Raw genomic sequence first — 16,307 nt, forward strand, 5'->3', positions numbered from 1 at the left:
CTATCAGGAATTAAAGTTCCCAAGTTGCGCAACTTACGTTTTATATCATTCATACATTGTTGCAATTCATCGTCATCATTGGTGAGTGATAAGGAAGACGGTGTGAATTGAGGAACAGCGGATAAACTGCTACCATAAATATTAAACTTACCTCCTTTCAACCCATAACTTCGAAATGTTTCTTCTGTTATTTTGAAAAAGATACTACCAGTTATTTCTTGATCGCGAAGAATATCAAAATATTCTTCTTTAATTTGGATATTGTTTCTTAAAAATTCGATGAGAGATTCAGTATCATATTTATAAATATCATCTAAGTTTTCTTCAAAAGTGGACATAATGGACACACTTATGTATTTGTTTGTTACACCATATTTGGCTTGTTCAAAATCCGGTTTATTTATTTTTGATTGGGCTGATAAGTGACACGAAAATTTTTTTTTTTAGGATCGGTGGATTAGCGGATATGCAAAAAAAATCTCCAAAATTTTATAACATAAAAAAATCGTACATCATGGTCGTATGCGTCGTCTTGATAGTGCTTTTCTAACAAAAATGCCGATTTTTTTTTACAACTTTACCTTCTCGTAAACAAGACGATTTGAAACAAGTTATGGGTAGTCCTTTTTATTTTTTTTCGATGTTTTGAAACGACATTAACGCCCATTTTTACTTCTTTTTTTAGGAGAATTACCGAAGTGTTCTTTTGGTTCTCTTTTATTATCAAATAAAAGTAATAATTTTTTTTACAAGGACAACTAAGTTATGGGTGGCCTTTTTATCTTTTTTTTATTAACATAACATTTAGTATATAAAAATAATTATTTTTAAAAAATAAAATTTTTTAAAATGTAATTAAAACAATAATGAATTTGAATTTAAATAAAATTCTTTTATGATCATAGAAAATTACTCAAAAAAACAGTTTTTTTTGTCTAATCAACAACTTTGTAAAAAATTTTATTCTCTATAAATTTTTTTTTTTTTTTTAAATTTCACGGCGTTGTTCTCTACAGTATAATAAATTTTATAATCGAAGTATATAAAATTTGAAATATAAATCTACATCTTGTTTTTTAAAAATTTTTTTTTACTATATTGTTTGTACAACTGATAAATTTCGCGATTGCGCGATATAAAATTTAATATATACGTATCCCGCCATATTTACAAACCCATTAATTTCCTTTGATACTTTTTTTTTCCATTCAATTAAAATTTCTCCTCTCAAAAATCGTGGTCGCCTTTTTTTGGTTGTTACTTTTGCAATTTTTGATTGATGATTGTAATAATTGTTCGAGAGGATCCATATCATCATCTAATTGATTTTGAGAACTAGGACTGTTTATAGAAGAATTCCAAGAAACTGGATCTAAGCATACGACATAAGTTTCTTGATTTTGCGAGTAAACCTTCTTTCCCATTAATTTGAATTCAAAACTTCACTTAATTCTTGATATGCATTGAATCCTCGAAAAATACACCTAGAAATTTTTTTTGCTTTTGAATAATAGTGAATATTACTGGTGAAGATAGAAAAAAAAAGGCTCTCTGGGCATGGTATAGAAATTGTTTTCTTCCCCATACTTCTAAAGTTCAAAGATAATTTTTTATGTATTTCCGAGACTAAGACCTGTTTGAATTCTGCTACGATATTAAATGGTAACTCGTCAAGTTCTTGATTTTGATTATATTTTCGTACAATTATCTTATGTCTCGTCAAACCTTTTGAATTTTTGAACCCTTTTCCACAAGTAGAACAGAAAAAATTATTTGGTAATTGAGTGCAAGAAAGCGTTGCTGATGGCATGGTTGCAATTTATGTAGTTTATAAGTTTTTTATGTGTTTAAAAACAAGAAAGTGAAAACTGAATATGCAATAGAAATGGTCTGTAATTAAACTTTATGTCCAGCGATAATTATTTTTACTTGAATGGTATAATGGGTTTTTGACATGAATAATGGGTTTTACCTTTTGCTTTGTTGGTATTAGGTGGTTTCGAGAGGGTTATTTGAGGTTGTTTGACGGTTTTGTGGTACAAATAACCATTTTTAGGGACAATTTTGTGGTTCAAAATCCGCAGATCCGCAGATATGAAAAAAAGAAATTATATGTACCGAAAAAAATTCTGAAAAAAAAAGGGTCCAAAAAGACCGAAAAAAATATTCAAAAAAAAAAATTAATAATTCGGTCTAGAAAAAAAAGACCGATAGGATTATTTAAAAAAAAAAAATAATAATAATTTTTGGTTTGGGAAAAAAAACCAAACTGAAAAGAAAGAGGAAATTAAAAAAGAAAAAATTTCGGGTCTTATTTGATACTCGATAATAAAATCAAAAAAAGTCTTTCTCGTTAATTATTATTTTTACTCCCCCAAAAGAAATAACTATCTCCACTTGTTTTACACAAAAAATATTATTTTCTACTTATAAAAGTTATTAAAATGTTATCTTTGCTCATTTGTTTCACGCGAAAAACATTATATCGCATGAGGATCTTATTAAGATATTTTTATATGAATATTTAGAGTAATCAAAGATAATAATAATAAAATATTAGAACATATATTTTTATAGCCAAGTAATTGTGAAGAAGACAATAATAATAAAGAGAATAAGTTGGCTTTAAATTTTAAAGAGCTTGAGTATTGAGAAAATGATTTAGCATTAAAAGAACGTGAATTTGCTTTAAGGGAACGTGAAGAAAAAATTCGTGTAATGGTGGATCAAAATCGAATCTCATTTGTTGGAGAGAAAATTGAAATTAAACAAAAAAATTAATTCAACATTGCATTCAAAGATTAAATGCATGATTCAAAAAAGAAAAATTCAAAAATGACGAAATGATCGGCAATGATCGGATGTTATATATAATAAGGCAAAAAAATTTTTTAGATTTAAAATTTTAAGGCCAGCCGGCATTTTTTTTTTATATACTGTATGTAAAATTTTTTCATATGTAAAATTTTTTTACGCACATTGGCAAAAAACTTAAAATCACGTGATAAAAATTTCAATGTCATCAAGATTGTTATATACATTTTGAGAATTGTTATTGGCCTGAGTTTTCTATTTGGAAGATGTTACAAATCATTTTTTTTTATTATAAAAAAAAAAAAATTTTCCATTTTTCGAAAAACTGACCCGGCCGGGGGTCGCGAGAATCTAAATTTTTTTTTTTTTTTGCCCGGCCTAATTTACAGTTGGGTATTAGTAACGATATATAATTTCTTAATAGATTTTACAATTTTAATTCAGAATTTATATATTTACTAATCATGGAATTAATTATTAAAGCTTAAAATGAATTATCATTTAAGGAACAAAAAATCGAATCTACAAAGATTCGATAATCGATTCCAATCCTTATATAATGGAATTGTCTAATTGTAAAAAGGAGCATCAGTTGAAATTGGCTAATTAAGAAATGGTATTAATAAAAAATATTTTAAAGATTTTAATAAAAAATTCACAATAAAATTTTTCTGTTTATACCCTAAAGTCATTATTCATAATCATTTGATTTTGATTGGTTGACAACTTATCACATGATTTTAATCTAAAAATTGAATTATAGTGCTGGGCAACATTAACCTCAGTCACTTTGAGAATATTCATTTGTCATTTCAATTCATGTGCTAAACACTACGGTCTAAGTGCGACCATAATGAAAATTTTTAAAAAAATGTGTATTTAGAGAAGTGTACATTTAGAGAGAGAAGTTTCATATTATGTCTAGACATAGTAAGAGGATGAATTTAAATTTTAAAGAAAAAATATATAATACATGCACTTAGAGAGGGAATGCTACAATATTAAAAAATTAAATTTTGTTTATCTTGAAGACACGTGTTAAAAAAAAAATATAAAAAACCCCTGATTTCTATGCATGAAGCTCGTTCCAAAATTCTCTCACACAAGGAGCAATGGGTTATGATTATTATAATCTTGAGGTTCAGCTTGTTGTTTCATTGGAATGGAAAGTGCTCATAAGTCCTAATCGAATAAAAAATATATATATAGAACGTGAGATACTACGAATTTCTTGCTCAAGAGGTAAACACTTACCAGTGGTGGACTGGTGGGGTGTCCACAATTATTAAGTGGATATTTTCATCAATTGGACCTTGAGGGAAGTAAAACTCAATGTCTTCCCTAGAGGACATCTCCTTACCCCGAGTTCTTGTTCAAAGTTAATATCAGAAGGATGTTTGGCGTTAAGAAATTCCATTCTTTCGACAAATATTAACTTGCCATAGGATTAAGTCTTTCGCATCAATATTAATGAAACTTTTGGATTTACTTTGGAAATTAATTTCCTGAATTCCCCCATATATATATATAAATGGTTGTTGAATAATTATTACGAGCTGTGAGTCAGTAATTACTACGAACTGTGAAACAGCGATGTTTCAAGAATCAAATGAAATCAGCTATCACAATAGGACCCGAAAAATATTAGTCCAACCAAAAAAAATTACTATTGGCTGTACGCATTTTTTCAGGGCCGGAATTATGATACTGGAAATAAAATTCTGGCCAAATTTATCAAAAATTGTCTAAAAAAGGAAAGATTTACATGATTGTTTTTTTCCTACATATTCTACGCATTCTCCTTCTACCTATTTCAGTATTTTGCCGATCAAAGTGACCTCAGCCAATATCTATTAGAAATTTCGAGGGCATAAACTTTCAGAGAGTTTTAAAATTTATGTGCAGATCAATTTCCTTTTTTTATTATTCTCACACTTTCCAAAAAAAGGAATTGCAAAGTATAAACTGTTTAAGCGAATTATTTTCTTTTTTAGTGGTTTATAGATCGGAATTCTTTCCTGATTCCATTCAAAAAATTTGTTAGAAACATAAAAATATACAAAGCTTTACTATTAATGTGCGAAGAAAACACTAATTTTTATTTCCAACTAATTGAATATCCACAAAAAAAGACATAAAAGGTATTATTAAAAACATCAAAGGTTTTTACAGTGATCTAGTAAATTATGGTAATTCTGAATATACTGTCCAAAATAAAACAATAATCTTTATTGTTTTAATGATAATAATCATAATTATAGTTGGCTATTATTATTTATTATTATTATTTATTATTATTATTATGATTAACAATACAACATGAATTTAAGAATGAGTCCACTTAAAAAAAATAAATAAAGCAATATATTGGATACAATAATATATATGAATTAAAAACTTATATCTTAATTAATATTCAATTAAGATACCGTATACCTAATATTTTGTGTACCACCACTTGAACTACCTGTTTTGGAAGCGTGGCCACCTATGTACCACCTGTTGTTGGAGCTGGATTCCTAGAAAGAATTAAAATAAATGAATTAATGAATAATAAGAAAATTTCATCAAATAGAATTATTTGCGATAAAACATACCCTCCACTGAGATCCACCGGATGCTTAGCAATTTTACAATCACTTTCATATTTTACTGTAGTGTCGACAGGAAATTGGCAAAATTTACCACAAGTAACAAGGGTATCATAAAATTCTTTAGTACAACTGCAATTTTCAAGGCCACTAAAATTATCTTAAAAAAAAAAAGTATGCTTGTATTAATTATCACTTTTATAATAACTATATTTACTTGTTTGTTTATTGAACTTACCACCACCCACACTAAAGTAGTAATATATATAACTAAAATCAATCTTATAATCACAAGGAGCTAAAAGTTCATTTAAATAATAACAATTTTTATCAGCATTTGGGCAGGAAACAACTTCTGCTAATCCGATATAAAAAAATAATGATAAGATTATGCTAATAATAATAAAATGAGTTGGTGCCTTCATAATTTAGAGATTTTAAGATTCAAAAATAACGTTTTCAATTTTTAACGTAATGAAATTCTAGCAGGAAGTAGGTTTTAATTTGAATTGGGAAAAAATTTGGAAGCTATTTATTCTTTATTTCTTTTTGTTTGCACAATATATCATGTTGTTCGTTTGTATTATAATGTTTGTAAAACTTTATGAAACAAATTAACTAAATGTGTAAAGATAATGATAAAATGTCTAATTGGGAAGTACAAATTCTTTGGTTTGAAGTACAAGCGTTTAACTGTTATGGTGGATGAGAACAAAGATGGCAGATTGAGCACGGCAGCTCCCGAATTTTACCAAAAGAGGTAGTCGAAAGTCATCTGCGCCGATATCATTCCCTAATTTCAAATTTCAGGAAAGAACCGGGAAACACACATTCACGATGACACGATCAACAATAAATGTTCCCGTCTTAGTTTGTACAACCTTACTTCAGGTTATGCCGTTGTTATGATACTGAATGAGAATCTTTCCCCAGTTTTACCTTCCGGATAGTGAATCTTGCTTGGCATTGTTCGCATTCCTTACGAACCTTAAGCTTCCAGCAGTCTACCAGCGACCCTATAAAAAAAACCAGACATGTCTACCTGTCCGGAAAAAAAATGTCCACTTTATTAAGTTTATTTACATCGGAGTGTCACCTGTTCATATTTTGTTTAAAAGTATTTCTTTTATAACCCAAATTACAGCTGATTTCATAGTATACGGTTTTTTACTCCATACCAAGAGAAAACTCGGTAATATTCGGTATGACTCAGAATAAAATAAAAACTACACAAACATCAATCCGGATTATCTTAATATTTAATAGGCAAACAAATCAAAAATTGATTTACCCAATAAGCTACCTTTAGGTATAAGTGATTTATCCTGTGTAACCATCAAACTTTTACATGATACACATGATATTTTGACCATAATCAATTATAAAATACCGGATAAGTAAATTAATTGATTTCTTGACTAAACCAAATTATTAATATTCATTAATTTATTAAATAGGAAGGTTGTATTTCAGAAAAAATGAATTAATACGGATCTTTGTTTCAATTATCTTAATATGGTATTGATTACTGGTATGGTTAGCACAAAAAAAAGGCGGGTGATATTGTTACTGGGCGTAAATGCGTAATATTATGTCATAATAAAGGTATCCATTCCACAACATGATCTTCCTAAAATAGTTTAGTCAGTTGCAATTTGATTGGCCAGACCTTTTGTTTAAAAGTTCATATGACCCAACAGATTATAAACAACCATTTTAATTCGGCATTGAGAACGAACGTGGGAAATTTAATATAATTCTAATAAATTGCTGGTTAAACGCAGCTGCATTCGTACTACGACGTTTTCAGTTGCTCTTTTTTTTAATAATATTTCAAAGAAGGATGGATTTTCATCCTGAATTTTGTCCAATGGTCAACGCAAGCTTTAATGTGGATTTACGACTATAATTGAAGAAAGGATGTATTCTCGGATAATTTTTGCTGCAAAAATTTGATTGAATTAATTTACTTTTTTATCATCTTATTTTAAGTTCATTATATCTCAAGTGCGGAATACAAATATAGGAATGAACGAGTTAATTTGATTTAAGAAACTATTGATAAAAAATATAGTATTGAATCTGAAGATTTCAAAAGTTATTGCGAAATGTCGACACAGTGTGTCGATCATTTCGAACACACACCGATTACGGCAATTAAAGATTAAGAAAAAAAAAAATTTTTCTCCTTATAAAACAAAAAAAAAATAAAACCTTAGTAATATATTTTTAGGTAGTATGCATTAAAAAAAAATGTATAAAAATTATATTATTCACATATATGTTGTTCACTTGTGTTCGGTTATTCGGTCACATTTTCAAATTTTTTTTTTCATATCTAAAAAATGATAAAAAAAAATAGGGTTTCAAGTTTGCATAATTTTTTTGTGTTCGGTGTGTGTTCGTTTTGTAGAAATGATCGACACACTGATCAAATAACGTTAAAATCTGCCGAAAAAAATAATTCGTCGTATGCAATTTCAAAATATATAAAATCTATGTAATAAATATTACATCTTTTATCATTATATTTACTTAATATTCAAAAATTAATTAATATAACAATAGTAATATTATTCGCTTCTATGGTTGTTCCTGAATAGGAATTATTTATTCTAAAAAGTGAAAGTGCCAATGAAATATCTCAAAAAACTCTGATATCATATGTAGATCACCGATTTCAAAAAAATGGCACGGAGTTAAGAATTCAAGGAATATCTTATATTAAAAACTATCAAAATGCAAAACTTCAAATTAGACAGTTAAAGAAGATTGTGATCTAATAATAGTAAATTTGTGCTTTTTTAGAAGAAATCAATAAGTGTAAAATCAACCGAGTAGAAAACTTTTGTTTGATTGAAAGTAGAATGGTCATTGACAGATATTTTTAATATTGTATTGTGATACGGTAAATATTTATGAAGCCAATATAATGACCCTATAATGACACAATCCCGAGCTTAGGGGCTATGAGGGAGGAATTAAAAGTTAGTGTACTTTTTTAAACTGAGTTTATTCCAAAAAGAGTCCGTTTATTTGAGTTAAAGGAGAATATACAAAGTTAAATCATTAAATTTAAAGTCAACCCGTGATTTAGGCTTGGTATCGTAAAATTCATAATTAGCATGAAAAATTTTATACCATTTATTACTAATAATACCAATTGAGTAACGTAGATTGGTTAAGTGTAGTAAATGTAAAGTATGTAATATCACGTGATTTACTTGCTGTAAATTTTTAGAACTTGGTCAGAATTAAGATTTCAAGCCAGTAATTTTTGACTGGAGTTAAGAAAATCACGTGATTATATTTTCTTGAACCAATAATAACCTTTGAATGCAAAAATTGACGGATATTTATCATACGTTAGTGACAATTGAAAAATAGTATTTTTGATGCTATGCGATAAAGAGTAAACAAAGTATTTTCTAAAAGTGAAATGACAAAAAAATTGGTTGAATCACGTGATTTTATAGTAACTCCGCACTTTGCCAATCTACGTTACTTCGAATCAACAATAAAATTCCTAAATGTGGTTATTAAAATTAATTACATTTTCCTCAGCCTTGAATAAAAATTCATACTAAGCCAAAATTAATCCATATATAGATTATTTGGAGATATAATAACAAATTCAGATCTAAGCGAAATTAATGTATATAATTATACGAATAAATTTTCAATTTAATGACCATTTAACTATTTTTAACAGGTTTCGCTTCACCTTTTGCAGAAAATTATTGTTTAAAATTAATCCGTGGCTGTGTTCATTACAATATTATCGTAAATTTATAAGTTCGCGACAAGTATATAAACGATCTGTTTCAACCTTCAAAAAGTGCTTCAAATCAAAAAAAATAAAATAAAATAAAATAAATAAGATCTAAAGAAAAAAAAACAAAATAACTCAAAATGCAATTCAATCTTGTACTCTTCTTTTTAGCCTTATTCGCCGTGCTTTCCCTTGGAGCAACTGTAAGAAAAAATGAAGGAACTTCTGTAAAAAGACGTTCCAATGATTATGGTGACGACGATGGTTATGGTCATAAACTTAGTAAGTATGAAATTTTAATTTAAATAATTGAGAAAAGATGATACCACGGAAATACTAATAGGAATTAATACTACTAATACTGATTTAATATTGGATGTATTATTCATTTACTTATTAAAAAAATTAACGTATTTACAGGAAGACGTAATGATTATGGTGATCATGATGATCATGATAATTATGGTGGTTACGATAAACGTAAACTTAGTAAGTATAAAAAAAATCATAATTTAAATATATGGTATCATATATAATTTATTTACTATAAATTTAACGTATTTACAGGAAGACACAATGATTATGGTGATCATGATCATGATAATTATGGTGGTTATGATAAACTTAGTAAGTAATATATTGTATCATTTGTATCTTATATAATTAACTATATTATTTACTTAATAATTGTAAAAATTAACGCATTCACAGGAAAACGTAATGATTATGATGACCACGATGGTTATGGCCACAAACATGGTCACAAACATGGTCACAAACATGGTCACGGACGTTATTAATTCTTTTCTTAAAATTCACTCTTACGAATTGCTTAAATAGAAATTACAGTATTTTTGACTAGTTTTTATTTTAGCTATAAATTTCTAAGGATTTAGTCTTGAAATTTTTTTTTTTATTTTTTTGAAACGAAATAAAAGTAATTTAACGATTTTTTTTTAAAAAAATGTTTCTTACTACAAAAAATATCGATCAAGTACTCTAAATACGTAAAAAAAATAATTCACGTAATCAAATCGCAGTAAAATAAGATTTTTTCGTCCGAAACTTTACTGTATTATTATTGGGCGCAAAAGATGATGTCCACCTTTAATACATAATTATAAATAAGTTTTTCCATTAAACATTAATATTATATTTACCAAAAATTATAACCATATATTTTTCAATTAATACTGCTTTATGAGATCTACGACTTGATGGAATCACTTTTGGAATATTTATTACTTAACACATAAAATGGATTTTTTGCGATTATTTCATTGACTTAATTTTCTTCTGAATGGATCATTTCAACTAAATATCTTATAAAAACAATTATTATTTTGTTAAATGATATTTATCATCCATTAATTTGCTAAAATATTATTGATAATCAAGTTTATTAATAGTTAAGTCTACATAAAAAAAGTTCGGAATATTCATCGTGTCGTACAATTACTTTAAAAAATACGATGATCGGCGATTAGACCATTTTTATATTGATGCTAAGCCACTAATTTTTATTATTTTTTTTTTGTCAATTTTTTTTTTGATATTTGGATAAATAGACACTTTATCACTTTGTTGGACAAATAAGTTTATAAAGTTTTCATAATAAGAAACCTGTTATTATATCTTTTAAAAGTTTAGATCACAACTTAAGATTCACAATAAATCACGATAAATAAAATCATACTGAAGAAAAACAGGAATCACGGGAAGTTTCATAATGAAAGTTACTCTTTGATCTATTTGGAAATGATATAATGAACATTTGGAAATGTTTATTATATATTTCTCTAAAAACTATGGTAAGTTTCCCTGTATAAAATAATAATAATAAAATTTTTTGTGCTTCAAACGAAAATAATAAAATAATGTACGGTATGTTTGTTACGGTATTGTGCTTTGTTGTGTATATATTTTCGTATGTAACACTGCTTATTAAATCTTACTTGTTAAATGAAAATATCGCTAAACTATTATTATGTCATTACAAAATAAAACTTGTACTTAGGGAAAGCCAAATTCGGCTTCATTTGGTTAAGTTCTGTGTTATTATTAATGACCGTGTGGCAAAGTACTAATTTTTCGATTTTTTATTAAGCTAATAAATTGTATCAAATATTATAAATAATACAAGTACCATCCGTTATAACGACACTCTTCGGGCAATTAGTAAATTATTTCTAATTGTCGTTATAATAAGATCGTTATAATGGGATGTCGTTATAACGGTGGCACTAGGCGCTGCTCCCTCCCTCTTTGATAGCATCATATATTTCAATTGCTTCTTCACTTCTCTGAAAATTTAATAAAAGTTCGCCCATTATCGCGCATAATTTCTACACATGTATGTTATATGTAATAATAAAAAAAATATTTATATCCAGTTTTGAAAAGTAACAGAGAAAAGCTTCACGATAAAATGTGTGTATTAATCTTAAATGAAAAATTAACTTGTATATAAAAAATAAAATCATTATTTTGATCGAGGTGCAAATATCAATTTTCTGTCTTTAAAGGTTTTTGTAAAATACTATAAAAATATAGCGAAAAAATATATATAACGTATGGCTATCCACCAATCTTTCAAAGTTTCTGAGTTTACCTCCTTTACTCCATTAGTTTCCATATACAGTTCTTGCATGGCCTCTTAACGGCTGAGCAATCCATCCTAAAATTTCATATAGTTAATTAATATAATAAAATTGGATCATACAAATAAAATGTACATACCACATAATTTGACGCAAGCTCAAAATCACGCATATACAATGTGAATGGAAAGACAGCACTTCTAACCTCAACTTCTTTGCAAACCCGTGGTTTGTATAGTGATACTTCTATTAGCGTGATTCGGTCTTTTGTAAAAGGACGAAGATTATTATCATATTAATGTCAACATGTGTCAAAGAAAAAAAAATTGCATTACCAATAATTTGTATACTGTATGATTTTAACTTCTTTGCAGTATTAATACTAGCGCAAAGATATTTTCGGAGGCACATAATGAGAATATTTACATCGGTGTTTGAGGTCCGTAGCTAGTGCATCAACCTTCTTTGATGTCACTTCACCGGTTGGATCATCAATAAATTCTGGGGAAACTGTATCCTGGATTATAATTTGATATAGTGTAAAATTCCCTCAATGTCATTCCAAATATATCGTGTAGTTTCTTTTCTCGGTCTGTGACATGTTCGCCTTGCAATAGCTTCATAAGACTTTCAAGTAGCTTCTCTGGACTGGATGATGATGATAGAGCTACATGTAACCACTTCGTAAGAATTACTCCCAATCTAGATAGCTTTTTCTGTTCTCACTCATGATTTTCGATTTCATCTGCTATCTCTGAGTACCTCATACCCAGGTATACTGTAACTTTTGTAAATAACACATCAAACATTAATCGGCTTATGGGGTTGTTAAAAGCGATTCTGGTTTTCTTCTTTTTTGATCGTTGCCAGTCCAAAGCGCAATCTTTTCCTTGTCAGCAATAACGTATTCATCATAATCTTCCTCTTCGCCTTGAGCTTCACTTTCAATATTCATTTTTGTTCTCGTTCAAGTGGGCGTGCTGGTATATTCATTATCTTTATCGAGTTCTTTTCTCTTTTTATCTCGTTCAGTAGCAGCATCAATTTCATTATTTGAATCTTCTGCTGCGAATCTTGAGAACATCCTGATTTTCTGGAAGAAAAAATGTATATAGTTAATAGATGAAAATTACACGTCATTGAACGCAATATAATACTTACACTTTCAAATTCAACATTATCTCTGAAAACTTTATTTGTTTAATATATTTCATTTCTACAGTAGAACTGTTTGACTTCTTCGCCTTCTGAACAAAGTTCGATAGGTGCCTTCTCATCCAAATACGGAAATAACATAACGCACTTGTATTTTTTGCATCAGCTGCTTCATGATGGCAAGGGAAACATTTTCTGGTGGTTTGTCTCCAAAATGTATTGCATAGCTTGAGACCAGTTAGGATTTTCGTCTTCTTAAACTGGAGATACTCAATAAGAAACCGTTTGTACCATGATGTTTTTAAAAAAAATCGCAAACAATTCCTTCCAGCAGAGATTTTGGGACAACCCAATTCACGCCTACTTTGCGAATCAGAGTAACCACAGGACCTCGGAAATATATGCATATTTTATACGCTTATTTATATAAAAGTAAGCATTGTTTAAATCAAATAAATGACAAATTTCAAAGATGTGGTATGTACTTTATAAGAAAGTTTATTTATTTATTTATTGTTATATTGTTAGTAAACTATTAAAGCTCTATAAAAAAAGTCGATCCGTTTTTTATATTTCACCTTTTTTCTGTAAAAGGCTCATATTTCCGGAATTAATAACCTTATATTACGGAATTTATCGAATTATTTTCATTTTCCGTCAATGGATCCGTGAAAGGCTCATTTTACGAAGTTTTTACAGAAATACCGAATAAAATTTTTTATAAGCTTTATTTTTTAGGATTATAAATTTAGAATTTTAAAATAGTGAGATATCATTTAGTATCATCTGATTCATTTGGTATAATGAGTGCTACGCAGTGGCACATAACAACACTCATTCAATAACGAAGTGGTCGAATTGAGTCGAGCCGATCTATAAAATCGATTTTATAATAAACATAATAAACAACGCATCTACGTGTTTTTTTGCCCTATAAGCTAATATTAAAGTGACTTTTAAATAACCCGTAAACATAAACGTGATCATAGGCAGATTTGATCGTTGCCTCAGTCGTTCATTTTTCTGCACATTTAAGTTCATCTGTATTTCCAAATATAAGATAGCGGGTCATATTTTTCAAGTTTGATGTCACTTACATTGCATGAATTTCAACATTGTGAAGCACATCAAACATAAACCATAAAGTCAAACCTGATTTCATAAATACTTTTTCATGAGCATTATAAAAAAAAAGCCAGGGGCATATATTTCATAAACAAGTAAAATAATTTTTTTTTCTTATAATAAACAATACATCGTATTATTATATGTGAAAATATGCAACAATAAAAAGACAATTGATTTTAATCGATCGTTTCTTGAAACTTTAAAATTAAATTTGCTTGTTTTTATTATCATAAATTTTCTCTCATACAATTACAATAGATCATCAAAATTATTAAATTGATCGGTTATATTTTCGACTGGTTCATATTCGGGTAGTGTAATAAAATGATCATCATAATTTACTATTGCCTATATTTCGTCCTTGTATTTGTTGACCATTATCGTTATAAGAAGATTTACGGTTTTTTTAGCACCAGTTAAAGTTCTATGATTCCTAGAACTGACAGGAGATTCATAATTATCATAGTTACTAGAATTACTTGCAAGAGTTTCATAGTTACTAAAGCTACTTGTTCCAAACAATTTCTTGAATTACTTGCAAGATTTTCGTAATTTCTAGAATCACTTGCACGAGTTTTACGATTTCTAGAATTACTTGCGAGGGTTACACAAATTCTAGTACTACTTTTAAGTGTTACATAATTTTTAGAATTACTTGCAAGAGTTTCACAATTTTTAGAATTACTTGCAAGAGTTTCGTGAGAGGTTCCATAATTTATTGAAATGCCATAAGCACTGCCAGGAGTTCCATATGTTGTAGAGACACTTCTGGGAGCTTCATATTTTGTACGATTGATAGAACTGTTGCGAGAAGTTTCATTTCCGAGGACATTGATAGGAGCTTCATATTTTACGTGATTAATAGAATTGTTGCTAGAAGTTTCGAGTCTGCTGGGAGCTTCATATTTTATGTGATTAGTAGAATTGTTGCTAGAAGTTTCGAGTCTGCTGGGAGCTTCATATCTTATACGATTAGTAGAATTGTTGATAGAAGTTTCATGTCTGCTATGAGCTTCATATCTTATACGAGCTTCATATTTTATTTGATTAATAGATTTGTTGTTAAAAGGTTCATTTCTGATAGGAGATTCATATTTTATGTAATTAATAGAATTGTTGTTAGAAGTTTCATTTCTGATAGGAGCTTCATATTTTATACGATTAATAGAATTGTTGTTAGAAGTTTCATTTCTGATAGGAGCTTCATATTTTATACGATTAATAGAATTGTTGTTAGAAGTTTCATTTCTGATAGGAGCTTCATATTTTATACGATTAATAGAATTGTTGTTAGAAGTTTCATTTCTGATAGGAGCTTCATACTTTACAGGACTAATAGAACTCCTTCCAGAAGTTTCACATCTGAGGACACTGCCAGGAGCTTTATTTTTTCTAAACTGATCAACACTGGAACTACTTTCTCCATATTGTCTTTGATTATGAGGAGTAAAGTTATTAACACCAGTATAGTTCATATATTTTCTATTCCTTAAGGTTCTTTGGCCTTTATAATTATTAATATTATCAATAGGAGGACCATATTTTCTAGTGTATTCTTTTAAAAAGTTTGACAGTCCATCGTACTGTTGGTTGCTCATTTTGTTAATAGTTTAATAAAAAAAACGAAAATTTTGAATCTAAAACTCAAAAGGTTAAAAAAGTATACGTATTTTATATTGTTTTTTTTTTGTGTCACAAATTAATACGCCAGATATGTTAATTACGCACTTACCATCAAATGATCTAATCATTTTGTTTAAGCTCATTTTCTATTTTAAAAAACTGATAAAAAAAGTCTATAGATATAATAGTAGCTAGTCAACTAGCCAAACTTGGTCAATAATGATAAAGAAATTCTTCTTTTTTTTTTTTTGAGATCACGTTACCAAATCGAATAATCGAATAATCGTAATTGGTAAGTCATATTTTATAAATATAACACGTGATATTAACAGCCTCTCCCGAAATTTCTGGAACAAATATAACACCCTTCTTCGTCGGACGTTTATTTACCTATTACGACTTTACAAACCTTGCATAACTTTTCCTTTGACACTCTCTATACACCGACTGCGGCCATACGTAAAGTGTAACACTGTAAAATACTAAAAAATCAAGATACTACCATTACTACCTGTTCAACACCAATCATTTTACAGACGACATATGATCACCTTCATACATTTATATCCACAACCCAACCCTCGATTTCCTTTTAGGGATTTACATCACTAACGTTTTTTCCCT

At 28.4% G+C, this 16,307-nt stretch overlaps 5 protein-coding genes across 5 annotated transcripts; 1 reads left to right on the forward strand and 4 right to left on the reverse strand.

Annotated features, from left to right (window-relative positions):
• Positions 1 to 1,208: 1,208 nt before the first annotated feature.
• OCT59_024445 (uncharacterized protein) lies at positions 1,209 to 1,424 on the reverse strand (the record flags this gene model as incomplete). The annotated part of the gene is made up of 1 exon (XM_025325433.2): positions 1,209 to 1,424. One exon carries the CDS (start codon positions 1,422 to 1,424, stop codon positions 1,209 to 1,211), a length of 216 nt encoding a protein of 71 aa, XP_025181122.2.
• A 3,878-nt stretch (positions 1,425 to 5,302) lies between these two features.
• On the reverse strand, positions 5,303 to 5,830 carry OCT59_024446 (uncharacterized protein; the record flags this gene model as incomplete). The annotated part of the gene is made up of 3 exons (XM_025325434.1): positions 5,303 to 5,333; positions 5,412 to 5,565; positions 5,644 to 5,830. The coding sequence occupies 3 exons, from the start codon at positions 5,828 to 5,830 to the stop codon at positions 5,303 to 5,305; spliced, it is 372 nt and encodes a 123-aa protein (XP_025181123.1).
• A 3,487-nt stretch (positions 5,831 to 9,317) lies between these two features.
• OCT59_024447 (uncharacterized protein) lies at positions 9,318 to 9,977 on the forward strand (the record flags this gene model as incomplete). The annotated part of the gene is made up of 4 exons (XM_025316167.2): positions 9,318 to 9,459; positions 9,598 to 9,666; positions 9,745 to 9,804; positions 9,889 to 9,977. The coding sequence occupies 4 exons, from the start codon at positions 9,318 to 9,320 to the stop codon at positions 9,975 to 9,977; spliced, it is 360 nt and encodes a 119-aa protein (XP_025181124.1).
• Positions 9,978 to 12,744: 2,767 nt separating this feature from the next.
• On the reverse strand, positions 12,745 to 13,339 carry OCT59_024448 (uncharacterized protein; the record flags this gene model as incomplete). The annotated part of the gene is made up of 2 exons (XM_066135438.1): positions 12,745 to 12,862; positions 12,939 to 13,339. The coding sequence occupies 2 exons, from the start codon at positions 13,337 to 13,339 to the stop codon at positions 12,745 to 12,747; spliced, it is 519 nt and encodes a 172-aa protein (XP_065991460.1).
• Positions 13,340 to 14,236: 897 nt separating this feature from the next.
• On the reverse strand, positions 14,237 to 15,698 carry OCT59_024449 (uncharacterized protein). Its single transcript, XM_066135439.1, has one exon. The coding sequence runs from the start codon at positions 15,656 to 15,658 to the stop codon at positions 14,477 to 14,479; it is 1,182 nt and encodes a 393-aa protein (XP_065991461.1). The 5' UTR covers positions 15,659 to 15,698; the 3' UTR covers positions 14,237 to 14,476.
• Between the last annotated feature and the right edge of the window lie 609 nt (positions 15,699 to 16,307).

Source organism: Rhizophagus irregularis, chromosome 4 (genome assembly GCF_026210795.1).
Source record: "Rhizophagus irregularis chromosome 4, complete sequence".
Taxonomy (NCBI): Eukaryota; Fungi; Glomeromycota; class Glomeromycetes; order Glomerales; family Glomeraceae; genus Rhizophagus; species Rhizophagus irregularis.

Excerpts from the sequence above, each read along its gene's own strand:
- OCT59_024449 (XM_066135439.1), bottom strand. The coding sequence starts at position 15,658 with ATGAGCAACCAACAGTACGATGGACTGTCAAACTTTTTAAAAGAATAC.